The 15,777-nt window shown below is 33.0% G+C and overlaps 1 protein-coding gene across 3 annotated transcripts in view; it reads left to right on the forward strand.

The window, feature by feature from the left end:
* The window catches only part of LOC145259135 (kinase D-interacting substrate of 220 kDa B-like), a 160,961-nt gene that overhangs the window by 67,189 nt on the left and 77,995 nt on the right, over window positions 1-15,777 (forward strand). For all 3 annotated transcript variants that reach the window (XM_080116817.1, XM_080116818.1, XM_080116819.1), the window contains exons 10-12: window positions 7,613-7,711; window positions 8,955-9,053; window positions 13,921-14,019. In XM_080116817.1, the coding sequence (XP_079972943.1) occupies window positions 7,613-7,711; window positions 8,955-9,053; window positions 13,921-14,019 (297 nt within the window). The remainder of the gene's footprint in view (window positions 1-7,612; window positions 7,712-8,954; window positions 9,054-13,920; window positions 14,020-15,777) is intronic.

The following is a 15,777-nucleotide window of genomic DNA, read 5'->3' on the forward strand; positions in this document are numbered from 1 at the left end:
CATAATGATTTCATATCACATGCGCCAAGCGCATTCTTCCGGCATTCAAATATATCACCGCAAACGAACAACACACGGACTCTGTACTTAGCTTTCTTCCATTTAACATTATGAAATTCTGAAGATGGTGTCTTATGCTGAAATATTCATTTTGAACAAATATTTGGGAGGAAGTAGGTACACGATTAAACCCGGTTCTCCAACTTCCAACGTAGACCCCTACTACCATGTCTCCTTCTCCAACATCAGGGGTCTTCGTTCTAACCTTCCAGAGGTTAAAACCCAATTACAGGAGACTAAACCAGACCTTTTATTTTTAAGTGAAACTGGCATTGGACAGGCTATTTCCCTAGATGAGTTTGCAATTACAGGATACTCTAACTTAACTTCTAAATCTGACCCCCAAGATCGCCATGGGCATGGAATATGTGCCTTTATTAAAGATAGCTTTCCATGTGGGAGAGACATCTCCAGGGAAGATCCTAACTTACCCTATATGTGCTTCCGGGTTGCTTTAGCTCACACTACTGCATTTATATTTACTCTCTATCGCCCCCACAACAGCGGAGTTACTATCTTTCAAAGCATATCTGAGAAAATTGACCAAGTCCTTTCTACTTATCCTTCAGCTAACATTCACGTATGTGGAGACTTCAATGTTCACAACATTGAATGGTTGACCCACTCAAACAAGACCGATGATGAGGGGAGGTTCTGTCATGATTTCTCCATTGCCTATGACCTCACTCAGATTGTTCAGGAACCTACCCGTGTGCCCGATAATGACGGCCAGTATGCGAGCCTACTAGACCTTTTTCTCACAACTTGCCCTGAACTATGTTCAGTTTCTGTTCTGTCGCCTCTTGGATCTTCCGACCACTCTGTTGTATCAATTAAGATAAAAATGAAATGTAATAAGTCCCCAGACGTACCTCTTCATCGTACAGTATATCGATACACTAAGGCTGACTGGGATAGCTTCCGTACATTTATATCTGATCTACCTCTGCATTCCATGTTTAAAAAGGATGTGTCCTCTATAGTATTAGACCTGACTGAATGGTTAATTGTAGGTATTGACCATTTCATACCCTCTAAAAAGTTTCAGCAAAAACCTAACAGCCAGCCATGGTTCTCTCCAGAATGTGCTGCTGCCATTGCGCACAGAAATCACTTTTTCCACTGCTTCAAACGTAATAGATGTATGGAAACTAAAGCCGTTTTCAGGACTGCCAGCAACCATTGTAAGAAAGTAATAAGGAACGCAAGAGAGTTGTATGCTCAATCTGTTAAGTCCAAAGTGGCTGAGCAGCGGCTTGGTTCCCACCAGTTTTGGCAAATAGCAAACAGAATCCTGAACAGAAGCGTGTGCTCCATCCCAACTATTATCAATGGACCTGAGGTAATCTCGTCAGCATCAGACAAAGCCAAACTCTTTGTCAAGAACTTTGCAGCTAATTCTACCCTTTGCGACCAAGACCGCCAACCCCCAATATTTCCTCCTGTATCAGAAAACACGCTTTGTGATATACGTATATCTGTACGTGATGTTGCGAAGCTAATCAAAAACCTTGATTCGAGTAAAGCAACTGGCCCTGATGGTATTCCAATTATAGTACTCAAAAAACTTCAACCTGAACTAGCGCCCATACTTACAAAACTGTTTAAACGTTGTCTTAAGGAGAATAGTTTCCTATCTCCCTGGAAAATCTCATCAGTATGCCCTGTATTTAAGAATTCAGGTGATCGCTCATCACCCTCTCAGTACAGGCCAATAAGTCTCCTGTGCGTCATGAGTAAGTTGCTAGAATCTGTGTTAAATACAGAAGTAATCAACCATCTCAACAAAAATAACCTTCTTAGTGACACTCAATATGGTTTCCGTTCTGCTAGATCTACAGCAGATGTCCTTACAGTTATATCGCATAGGATTAGCAAATCTCTCGACGGTGGCAATCTTTCTAGGGCAATTGCTCTTGACATATCTAAAGCCTTTGATAGGGTATGGCATAAAGGTTTACTTCATAAGATCGCTAGCTATGGTATAGCTGGAAAAGTCTTCTCAATTACTAAATCATTTCTCTCTGATAGGTTCATAAGAGTAGTAGTTGAGGGGCAAAAACCAGAAGCTCACAGTATTAATGCCGGTGTCCCTCAGGGATCCATCCTGGGCCCAACTCTTTTCCTGATCTACATTAATGATCTTCCAAATCATATCCTTACATCATTTGTAGACATTTATGCTGACGACACTACCATTTATGGTAGCACATCTAAGACAGTAAACGACCAAGTTCTCTCCAATTCTCTCTCCTCTGATCTTGAGCACGTAGTACAATGGGGAAAGGAGTGGCTGGTTACTTTTAATGCATCTATAACCAAGCTTCTCTCTTTACATCATCAACATTCTAATCCACATTTGTCATCAATTGAAATGAATGGCTCTCGTCTTCAGGAGGCCTCAAGTTTTGACAAGCTTCTGGGCTTGACCATTACTCCTGATCTTAAATGAAACACGTATATCAAATCTGTTGCCAAGGCCGCTGGAAAAATGGTGGGATCTTTCTATCGATCCGGTAGATATCTCACTGCTGATGCTATTCTCTATCTATATAAGAGCCAGGTACGTCCAAGGATGGAATACTGTTGCCACATCTGGGCAGGAGCTGCTAGAAAGGACTTGTCCTGCCTTGATAGAGTTCAAAATAGACTTCGTAGTCTCGTAGGAGATGTCCTTTTCTCCTCCTTGCAACCTCTATCTCACAGAAGAGATGTTGCGAGTTTGTCTCTAATGTATCGTTATTTTCATGGAAAGTGTTCAACTGAGCTTCAATCTATGGTCCCCCCTCGCCAAACTTTCACAAGAAACACTCGTCTAGCTGTAAACACTATCAATAATTTCCCCCACTCTTTATCTGTGCCTAAACCTAAACGTAGATTCCATGAACAAAGCTTCTTTCTTAGAACTGCACGCCTGTGGAATTGTCTTCCGTTTTCCTGCTTTCCGGCTGACTACAATATGGTTGTGTTCAAGTCTAAAGTAAATAAGTTCTAGATGAGCCGTTCCATATAAGTTATCAAATTTACCAAATTTTCATTACTAATGATTACTATATTGACCAATTTTTACTGTACACTCTTTAACCCTTATCCTTGAGTGGCCTCTGGGCCTTGATAATGTGGTGATGCCTTTGTAAAAAAAAAAAAAAAAAAAAAAAAGGTAATAAAGACCATGGCCGGGTTCACTTAGAAAAGGACAGGTTTTGGGTTACACCAGTTAAACCTTTACCTTGGCATGTTCGAGCGGATTTTCGCGACTAAGAGTGCATTTTTTCACAACTTGAATTAATCTTTGGATTGATATTTTTATAAAAATGTAAAAAAAAATAAATAAATAAAATATAATGAGTTATTTATTCGCGATCAAATTTGATTTTTTTTTTTTTTACATGGAGAGTGCATTTATTCACAAAATTTTTACTAAAATTATTTAAATCAAAATTTGGATTGATATTTTTACCATGTTTTTAATGAATATCACATTTAAAATTGTTCACTAGCAAGTAGTTGTTTTCATGTAAAAACAAAAGTCAATCCTAGAGTACCGTATCTGCAACCAAGTGTGTTTATATATTTAAAAAATTAAACTAAAAATAATAATAATAATAACCGGCGTAATAATTGAAAATTTAGAACCTTTTAAATAAAACGAAGGCCAAGGGAATAGTTGGTTGAAACATGGTGAAATAACGACTATGAATATGAGGATAGCAGTCCGCAAATAAATATAAAATAATTGACTTGTTTGGATGTTCGCAAATGCTCTAGACTGGAATTACTCTAGACTGGATTGACTTGTTTTTTTACATGTAAACAACTACTTGCCAGCGACAATTTTAAATGTGATATACATGCAAAACCTGGCAAAATTATTCATCCAAATTTTAGTTTAAATAATTTTAGTAAAAATTTTGTAAATAAACACACTCTCTATAAAAAAAATCAATCTTGATCACAAATAAATAATATAACTCATTATTATTATTATTATTATTATTTATTTATTTAGTTTTATTTATTTAGTTTTATTTATTTATTTTTAATTATTTATTTATTTAGTTTTATTTATTTATTTTTAATTATTTAGTTTTATTTATTTATTTTTAAATATTTATTTATTTAGTTTTATTTATTTAGTTTTATTTATTTATTTAGTTTTATTTATTTTTATTTATGTAGTTTTCAATGAAAATATCGATCCAAAGATTAATTAAAGTTGTGACAAAACACACTCTTGGCTGCGAAAATGCTGCCCAAACGTGCCAAGTTGAGGGTTTAATTGGTGTCACCTGAAGCCTGTCTTGTCTAAGTGAAGCTTTATTACCTACTTCCTCCAATATTTGTTTATTTTACTAAATATTGCGTTATAATTCATACGCATTTTATTTTAAAATTTAAACAATGCTTATATCACGCAAAACAACTCTGAAAAGAAATATGTACATATATATATATATATATATATATATATATGATGATTGCAACGTCTTGTCAGACGAGTGCCACTCCCTCAGACACTTAAAGTCCATGAGCCCAAAAATGACTTCCATCGCCACAGGACCATTTTTATAGACAAAAGCCTGAGGGAGTGTCTATACATAGATAATGTTACAGAGTTTTAGCTTTGTATGACAGCTAAGTCTCTCTTTCGGTTCAAAATGTTGAGATCCAGCAACAAGCAAGAGCAAGTTAGCCAGCAACAAGTTAAACTGCAGACCAGCTTAATGCGGGTACTGATCTCCCGCTTTATGGTTTTTTAAATCAGAGACTTGCTTCTCTTAGGTTGCTTTCACCACGGCTTGCGGGAGCCCTCTCCACCCCAGCACACTCATACATACACACAAATACATACGGTGCTAGTTGGCCGTTGACCTCGAAAAAGGGTTCATTCGCCCTTTGAAAGGCCTTGTTTTTAATCCTTCAGGGAGACTAGCCACCCTCCTCACCAAACAAGTGTGGTGAGAGAACCAGTTTAGTCGCCGGTGACCCGACCATGAGGCAGGTAGTACTGGGTTACATGGTACCAGTAGCATATGATATGACCTGACTATATACACATACACACACGTGTGTGTATATGTATGTTTATATTAATGTATGCACACACATATTAATGATGGGACAATTCCAATAGTTTTCTCCGTTTCTCCGTCAATTACTAATTCTGTTCTAAATATTCAATTCTGATACAATTACCGATTTTGATTCTTTTAAAATTCCTAAATATATAGATTTGGGGAGGGGGGGCAGATTGCCACAAAAACCAATGTAATTTGTGCATATATTTTCGTAAATATAAAGATACACTTATGGGTGCGACCTATAGATTTTAGTTTTACTGGTAGTTTAAAAGCAATAAATATTTATCATTTCGTCATTAATACAAGCTGTGGAAAATTATGTTAAAAAAATAATAATAAAAAGAATTAATTTGAACATTGTAAAATTTGCTAAAATTTATTGGATCCCTAAAAGTTCTGTTTTTTTTCGATTCACAATTCTGATTTTGATTAATTGAACCAACACTAATGCATTTAAATGTTTTTAAATAAAAATAATAAATAATAATAATAATAATAATAATAATATGAATTAATAATAACAAATTGATTTAAATTAATATAAAAAAAACTCTAATAACAAAAATAAATATATAGATTTTAATAAAGTCACTTTCCTTTTATCTCGCTGTCCTTTGTTCCTTTTTATGGAAATGTAAATACAGTACTAACCCTAACCCTAGGTAGATTTAACCGTCTTCTTCTGAAGTATGGGCGTATGATATTTACAAGTGATTCCCAGTCACGTGTAGTTCTTGCACAGAAGTGTTAACGTCCTCCTACATACAGCACCTGGAATTTTCAAATTAGTCACCCATCTGATATTTACCAGATTCAACTTTGCTTAACTTCGGTGATCTAACAAGAACCAATGTGTTTATGCCGTACATATCCGTTTTTATGGCATACTTTTGGTTTTTCTTTTTTAAAGAGTTCTTGAAATCCCATCAATATATTAAACGGTAAATCCATATTTACTGAATTCATGTGTGAAAGATTTTGAAAAATGAATAAAAATGCAAAGATTTATGACTTAAATGTGATCTTCATTCATTTGTTGGTTTTTGTTCATACATTACGTCATTTCAACATCCCAGTATTCTACATTGTTAACAGCCTTCTTATCCATATTTTAAAATAAAACTCACTCTTTGAATTGCAAAAACTGCAGATCTTCTAACCATGTCAGTTTTTATTGTTACACTATTTAAGCAATAAAAAACATATTTTCAACCAAGGCTTTGTACGAGTAGCTCGGTGGTAAAACACCAGATTGCAGACAATGTAGTTGTGAGTTCAATCCTTGTCAAAATCAAGCCATGATGATGATTGCTAATTAGTAAAACAAATTAATTTGCATGTGAAAAATTTCATTGCAAAATCTGATCAAAAGCTTTGGATATATCAAGTACTACTGGCTTTGCTTAACCTGCCTTGTCCTGTACAGTAGAACCCTGGGATACGGTTTTTTAGGTTACGATGTGGAATACAATGTTTTTCCGGCCCTTGGTTACAGTATTTTCCCTGCCTTACACTATTATTTATAATATTATTTGATTATATACATGTGTATTATGTACTGTATTGTATTTTGTTACTAATTTTTAATGCCGAATGCAGGGTTTCTACTTTATATGGTAGATATGTTCAAAGATACTCATTAAGATATCCACAGTAGAACAAGTTTGCCTAAATCCATACTATTATTCAGAAAGAAGTTTAACATTAACACGATGGTAAACTATTTTTTCATGGAAATCTCTCCAGACAAGGCATGAAACCATTTGATGTAAGAAGCTAACAAGAACGAAAGATGATTATCGCAAAGACAGAAGATGCCTATTGACCTTAGTCTTGAAAAGACCAAAGTTTAAAAGTAGGAGGAAAACGGTCAACAGGAAGAGAATTCCATAACTTTGCAGTCTTTAGAAAGGAGCTGTATAAAATGAGATATCAGCGAATTGTTGGAGATCACGAGCTGGACCAAAGGAAGTGATAAATAGATCAGACAATTCTGAAGAACACATGCCATGATAGTATTTATAAAAAAAGACTGAGACTAGCAACATCACGTCTGTATGAGAGAGAGAGCACAGAAAAGACGGATGAGGAGGGCCAATCAAATTATAAATACGTTTCTGCACCTTATCAAGAACACTCAGGCAAAAAATTCACCAGGGAAATATTTAAACAATACTCCATACATGGTCTGATAGTAAATTTGTAGAGATAGAGATTAGGCTCAGGTGTGAGTAAATGTTTAGAGCAACAAAGAAAACCGCTTTTTACAAGAAGCAGAAAAAGCAATGAATCTAACGTATGGACTCCAAGAAAGATTTGATGAGATGGAAAGACCAAGAAGTTTTAGATTGATAAAAATTTTGTAAAATTGTGAAAAAAAAAATGATGTATTGCCTTGATTATGTATCAATCTTTTATATTGATTCATTCATCATGTGTTTTTTTTTTTTTTTTTTTGTTTTTTTTGGCAGGCTGGTGACACAATTTTGATGCATGCCGTCAAGGGTGGCCATTCGGATGTCGTCAAAATCTTACTTTCCAAACACGCTGATGTCGATGTAGCAGGAGCAGTAAGTTTGGAATGTTTTTCATAAAATAAAAAGTTTTACCATTATAAAAAAAAATTCTTTCATAATTTTATCTATAAATATAAAAGCGAAAATGTATGTATGTATGTGTGTTCGCTTTTTCTGTATGTCTACAAAAGGCTTTTTTCAGAGAAGCGGTCGGTCGGTTCACAACTTTTTAAAACTTTTTATATCACATATAAATCGTAATATTTCACAGTTAACAACGAAGCTCGCCTGTCTATTTAATTTGCCGGGTACCCCTCGCTAGTCATTTTAATAAAGTAAAAAAAAAAAAATATTTTAGTGTTTGTTTAAAAATATGAATGTCAATGTTTTACGATTCTTTTTTATTTTTATTTTGTCGTCTCAGCATTTATTGTTTCAAATCTCTGTTAAATAAAATTTTAAACGATGATGCAATCCAGAACTACGCTCTCCCTGAAAAAACAAAAATACAAAAAATAAAGAAAATTCAGTGCAAGTACAGAGTTCAACCTAATTTTAAAAAAAAGTACAAAAAATGCATAAAAATGATGTATGTACCTGTGATGGAACAAAGATATCATATTCCAATAATCACATAAATTAGTTTTTTTGTTGTTTTTTTTTTTTTTGCATAATTTTTGAAATATAACATTTTCATTCTGTGACAGGTGTGCACATCACAAAGATTTTTCTGTATTTTTTTTTTTTTAATTATTGAACTCTGGAATTGCACTGCAAAATTTGTATTATTTACGTACATGTGACTGAAAAGAAAAAATTGTATTCCAAAAATCATGTAAACTGATCAAATGGTTTTATTTAAAAAAAAGAAAATCAAATTTTATAGCTAAACAACTATCGACAATTTCTCAACACCATATTTTTAGGACATGGGAAGTAACTCCAAACAATTCAAACTTTTGCAAAATTTTAGAAAGCTATTCTTAACGTGGGGAGGGGAGGCATTAGAAAAACTCAAATTTGCTTAAAAATGATTTTCTTTATAAAAATAAAATTACTTCATCAATTTACGTGATTCTTTGTGTTTGATATTTCTTTCTGTCACGGGTACATATATTATAAGGATTTCTCTTTATTTTTGTTTCTTCATGAGAAGGGTAATTATGAATAAACGTCAATTTTTTTGTAATAAAATATGAAATCTACAATTAGTTTTTTTTTTGTTTTTCTAAATATGAATAATTTTTTCGAGTTGGGGACGGTTGGTAATTTTATTTTATTTCTTTTTAATTCAAAGGAAGGGAAAACTGCTCTGTATTGGGGCGTAGACAAGGGACACAATGACATCGTCAAGCAGTTACTGGCCTTAGACCCGGATCTTGAGATTTGTAACAAGGTAAGCAAGATGTTTGTTTACATTACATTTAAATTTGAATGTCTACATGCTGGTACAGGTGAAGAAACCAAGCAATCAAAGCAAAGAAATTATTAGTATGGAAAATCCTTGATAATTTAATAAACTTTGTAGATTTTCCTATTTTATTTTTCAACATTTCAATTTTATTTTTCAACATTTCAATATTTCTTTATATATATAGATATTAATACGATAGCATGTGTGTTTTTTTTGTGTCACGCTTACATCCGGGTCGTTTAATTGTTATGTTCTTCTATTTCTTGTCATAAATAATTTTACCAAGAATTCTTAATAAGTTTTGGTGCCGGTTTCGATAATAGCTGATGACACTTAAATCATCTATTTTTTTAGAAATAACTTTATCAAGAATTCTTCATAAGTTTTGGTTTCGGCTTAGATTATGGTTGAGGGAACTCAAGTTATATATATATATATATATATATATATATATATAATATATTTTTTTTTCATAAGTTTTTATTTCAGTTTCGATTCAAGCTAATGCACCCAAGTCATATGGATATTTTTTTTATTTTTGAAATCGCAACTTTATAGCATATAAAAATCGATAGAACATTAACTCTATAATTATATATACAAAATCTGAAAGAATTAAAATATCATATTTAAGCGTACTTTACGGCCGGGCTTTACCAGGTGTTCATGCTAGCTTAGATAAATACTTTTGCAATTTTAACAAAAAAGCTAAAATATCAGAGTATCTCCATTTACACTGAACATCTACAGAATGTCAACATCAATATATTATATATGAATTTCCACAGGTCCTGCTAGTATATATGATTACTTCATTTAATCACATGATATAATTTTATACATAAATTTTCAATATTTATTTCAACAGTGTTCAATACATAGGTAGAGCTAGATAGTAAGTTATGAAAATATATATGGCAGTTTGTTAAATGAATGGCTTTTGCGTCTTTTATTTATTACTTATTTAATTGTTCACTTTACTATTTTGTTTACTTCTGCTTTTTCTTGTTACTTTTAAGTTTACATCTGTTTTTTTTGTTACTTTTAAGTTTACATCTGTTTTTTTTTGTTACTTTTAAGTTTACATCTGTTTTTTTTGTTACTTTTAAGTTTACATCTGTTTTTTTTGTTACTTTTAAGTTTACATCTGCTTTTTTTGTTACTTTTAAGTTTACATCTGCTTTTTTTGTTACTTTTAAGTTTACATCTGTTTTTTTTGTTACTTTTAAGTTTACATCTGTTTTTTTTGTTACTTTTAAGTTTACTTCTGCTTTTTTTGTTACTTTTAAGTTTACATCTGTTTTTTTTGTTACTTTTAAGTTTACATCTGTTTTTTTGTTACTTTTAAGTTTACATCTGTTTTTTTTTTCTTGTTACTTTTAAGTTTACATCTACTTCGTTTTCTTGTTTACTATCTTTTTACTTTTACGGGTATGTGTGTTCTTATCAATGTTCTTACTTATAGGTCCTGGATATGACCTTAAACTATATCCAGTGGTGAGGCCCCAGCTTGTGGGCTTTGGGGAGTGTGGAGTCACCCTTTAATTACCATTGCTCTCAGGTCCACTCTGACCCAGAGTGGTAGTACCTGTTAGGGTCCCAACTATGGGTTAAATAGAAACTGACTTGAAAACAACAAATATATTCTATTAAAAAATCTTTCTTCAAAATCTTTGGATTCGGCATTAAATAATCTGAAAAGGGTTGATATGCCGTAAAACAAAAACAACCAACCAATCTTACTTATATGTGTGTGTATGCTCTTACATATGTTATATGTTTTGACAAGCTTCTGGGTTTGACCTTTACTCCTGATCTGAAATGGAACACGTACATCAAGTCTGTTGCCAAGGTCGCTGGAAAGATGGTGGGATCCTTCTACCGCTCCAGAAGATATCTCACTACTGATGCAATTCTCTATCTATATAAAAGCCAAGTACGTCCAAGGATGGAATACTGCCACCATATCTGGGCAGGAGCTGCTAAAAACAGCCTATCCTGCCTTGACAGAGTACAAAATAGACTTTGTGGCTTAGTGGGGGATGCCCTTTTCTCTACTCTGCAACCTCTCTCCCACAGAAGAGACATTGCGAGCCTATCCTTGTTTTATCGTTATTTCCACGGCAGGTGCTCGTCTGAACTCCAATCTCTGGTGCCCCCTCGCCAATCTTTCACAAAAAACACCCGTCTAGCTGAATCTATTGTCAAAAATTTTCCCCACTCTTTATCTGTGCCTAAATCAAAATGTAGATTCCATGAACAAAGCTTCTTTCTTCACGCCTGTGGAACTCTGTTCCGTCTGCCTGCTTCCCACCTGACTACAATCTGGATGTCTTCAAGCCCAACATAATCAAATTCCTGATGAACCGCCCCCTTAAATAGACACTTTATTAAATCTCCGCACTAATGTACTGTACTTGCAATAACCCTTATCCATGAGTGGCTTCCAGGCCTTGATAAGTGATGACCACCTTGCAAAAATAATAAAAAATAACTTGATTTGAGCTCCAAACAATAAATGTAAAGGGGTCATAATAAGGATCAAAGTTAAAAAAGATTTGACCTCTGCGATCTCTACCAAATTACTCAGACAATTTCTGATCTAAACATTTGAAATTTTACATAAAGGGTATTCAGAGTAGGGCAAGCTTTTTAATCAGTTTGGGTTGAAAATTTTTAGTTATCAATATATAAATGTATATATGTTTGCTTGTCTGCCTAAAACTTTCGACAGATGCGACAGATTTTTACAAGATCAGTATCATTTTAAAATTTGACCTTTCAGACAACAAATATCGAAAAATAGGCTAAAATCATTAATATCTTCACTTTCAACTGGGCACTTTTTTACAGGGGAAGTCGCTTTTTTCGCCGATATTTTCGAAAGTCATCCTCTCCTTTCGATTGTCTAGCCTTAATTTTAACCTAAATCACTTCTGGTTTGGCAGTGGTCGTAACAGCAAAGACGTCAGGTTTTTTTCTCCGTTCTTTTCCTCCTTTGTTAGTACGGGTTCAAGCCTGCCTTCCTACTACCACTTTTTTTTTTTTTTTTTTTTTTGCTCAACATACACGTCCAAACACTCGGGCAATGCCGGGCTGAAATGCTAGTATTATATAAAACTTAATATATATTTTCAAACAATTATGTAATCATTTAAATCAAATTTTTGTATTTAAAAAGACTATTAATTTTATTTGCGTTTCAATAGCATAAACTCAATATAAAGGTATCTCATTCACAGTACAAAAATATTCATGGTATGAATTCTTTACCAGCATTTTTTTTTAAGTAAAATTTGTACGTTAAGAACCCAATACCACATTTTTTTTTTTAAAATAAACATTGATTTATGTAAAAATTTAAAATCAAATTAGTTTTGGTGATATACTTCTTCATTAGGCATGGAATAGATTTGTGCTTTTTTCTTTATCCTTCTTTGTGACATGACATCACTAGAAACTCAAAGTCTGTCTTAAACAGTGAGTTTTGTTTTAATGTTCTAATCACGCATGTGGCTTGCATGAAATGAATTAGATATTTTTTATCTTTAATGTAAAAGTCATGTGAATTTGAATTTGTGAGTTAAGAAACCAGTTAAACACAGATTTTTTTTTTAAATCTCTGATACTGATGTATTTCATTAAAACTAAGTTGATTTAAAATATTTAAATAAATGAATGTTTGAAAAATAAAATATGTATTGAATACGTTTGAAGTCAAAATTGCAATGTAGAATTACTAAAATAAACAAGTGTTTATTTTTTTAAATTTACCCTGAAATATATTTCTTAAAAATAAACAAGTGTTTATTTTCAAGAAATATATTTCTTAAAAGATAAACACTTGTTTATTTTAGTAATTTTGCATTGCAATTTTGGCTTCAAACGTATTCAATACATATTTTATTTTTCAAATTTTAGTCAACGCTTTTAACAGATATATAAAAAAAAAACTACCCAAATAAATTTTTATTTAAAAAATAAAATCTGCATTGTATTGGCTACTAATTCAAATTTACACTTGCATCAAGAAAAAAAGACCTTAATTTTTTACGTTTTGTAATTTTTGAGATGAGGATTGGTTATTCGTATTTGGTGGATTCTTTCACAAGGACCCATGGCACAGCGGTTAGAGTAGTTGGAAAAATCGATTGTAAAAATGATATTCTCCTGAAAGTTGAAGGTTCAATTCTCAGTGTGAGCAACTACTTAGGACCTGTATCCAATCAGTGGCTGATGGAACAAGAACATGCTACCCCCGTGAAGTAAATAAAAGGTTCCATTTCAAATTCTGTTCAAGTTCTCAAGTCTGGCAGAAACATTCTCAAGTTCAACAAGATACACCTGAAGAAGGTTGAAGGTTACCTCGACCGAAACATCGTGAAAATGACACTCAAGATGAGAACAGTCTTCCAAAGGATCGAAATAATCTAATATTTTTTTATTATTACATGAACTATTAACCACACATTTTGGATTCTTTAAACCTTCTTGGACTTACAATATCAATTCTGTTTATTCCATGTAAGGTTTTTTTTTTGTTTTGTTTTTTTATTTTTGGTCATCCTGTGAATGGCACGCATTATTTCAGAAGCATGATTTCTGATGATGGAGGATTCTTCTTATATAATAGATTATATATTTCGAATTATTTGAACACTTGTTCTCATTTTGGTTACTATTTTCACATTTTCACAAATGTAACTTCAATCTTCCGAGATGAAAACAATAGTTCAGATTAACAATCAAAGCAAAATTCTAAAACAAAATAATAACTTTTTTTATGTTTGCAACATATTCCACACTGTAATATCCTGTCTTTTTTTGTCTTTTTTTACTTTTTATCCAGGATGGTGATACCCCGCTTTTAAAGGCTGTGAGGCACCGCAATGAAGGCTGTGTGATGATGCTACTTGAAAAAGGTGCCAAAGTCTCTGCTGTTGACAAAGTAAGAATAATTTCAGTTCTTGTCCAAAATTCCTCCTATATTAAAAAAAACAAAAATAAAGAAAAATTTGTATGTATTCGTGACAGAATGAAAATGTCATCATTTTTAACTAAGAAAATCAAATTTTATGAAAAAGTGAGGATGGAGTGTCTCGCTCTATCATCTTAAATAAACAAAAGGAAATAACTCAGTTCAAACTTCCAAGACATTTTTGTTTGTTTTCAACCTTGTAATGGCTACAATTTACCATTAATTGCTTAAATCGTTTAAAAATATTTTTCTATAAAAAAATAATTACTTGATTGATTTACATGCTTTTTGGAATGATATTTCCATTCAGTCATGAGTATGCATATATATAAAGATTTTTCTATATCTTTGTTTTTAAATATAGCGAACAATTCTGAACAAGAACCAAATAAGTTTTTTTTTAATTTTCAGTAATTGCTTTATTGCTATTTTCATTTCAGGTAAATCCAAATGAAAAAAAAACTATCATGCAGATTCTTCTTAAGCCAATCAATTTCATCTCTTCTCTAGTTAATCTGTGTCCTTCCTTCATATGTTAAAAACACAGGAATAAAAAAAAAAAAAAATCTGTATAATGTAAATACCCGTAACAGAATGAAAATATCATATTCCAAAAATCACATAAATTCATCAAGTAGTTTTTTCTTTTAACTAAAAAAATCAAATTTTATGAGATAGTGATTATGGAGTGCTTAGTTCCGCCATCTTGTAATAACCTTCGTTTTTCTTCTTTTTTTTTTTTTAACTAAGGGAGATAACTCAATTCGAATTTCTGAGATTTGTTTGTTTGTTTTCAGCCTTGTAATGGTTACAATTTGCTAGTAACTGCTTAAAATTGTTTAAAAATGACTTTTTATTAAAAGAAAAAAACTACTTGATCAATTTACGTGATTTTTGGAATATAATCTCTTATTTAGATAATCCTTCTTAATTGTTTTTCCTGTCCAAAACTATGGTTCTGGATATATCATGGATCATATATTCACTCCAGTCGAAATTAAAGATTTTAATGGAAAATGAAGTTCGACAAGAAGACGGACGGAGGTTACATTGAACAAAATGTGAGAATAACACTCAAGATGAAAACAGTAATCTGAAGAATTCAAATGCAGGGCGGCACGATAAAATTGTTGCCCTAAAGAAAACAACGCTACAGTTTTAGTTTAAAACTTTTATTGAAAAAATCAATTCAGGTAACTTGATTATGTAGTAGAGCTAACATCTATTCAATGTAGCCGCCTTCAGCCTCAATCACCACCTTGATACGAGTTCAGAACTGGGAGCATGCCTTTTCCACTTCATGCCAGCAGGAGCTCGGTGAATACGTAGTGGATGGCGGCGATCAGGCTGGCTTTGGTGTTGTGGTAGGTCATGTTGGTGATGTTCTCGACGTATGACTAAATGAAGTAGTCCAGTGGGTTCGGGTCGGGGGAGGAGGGGAAGCACTAAGAGAAAAGTGCAAAGTTGTAGCACTCCTTCTGAACCAAGCCTGGGTCTCTTTGTACTTGTGGGCCAGTGCCGAGTCCTGCTGCCACACCCAAGGTCTGCCAGTGGCCACCTAATTGTACCAGGGGATCACCACAGTCTTTAGTATATCCAGGTACACTTTGGTGATGACTTTCAATCCGACTTTAAAGATGTGAGTTGGCATGATGTAGCCCTCACTTGAAACGACACTACTCTGGGCATGTCCGTGTTATTCATGGCAATCCAGCGATGCATTTTGAG

Source organism: Euprymna scolopes, chromosome 34 (assembly GCF_053919585.1).
Source record: "Euprymna scolopes isolate OS-2025 chromosome 34, ASM5391958v1, whole genome shotgun sequence".
NCBI lineage: Eukaryota > Metazoa > Mollusca > Cephalopoda > Sepiida > Sepiolidae > Euprymna > Euprymna scolopes.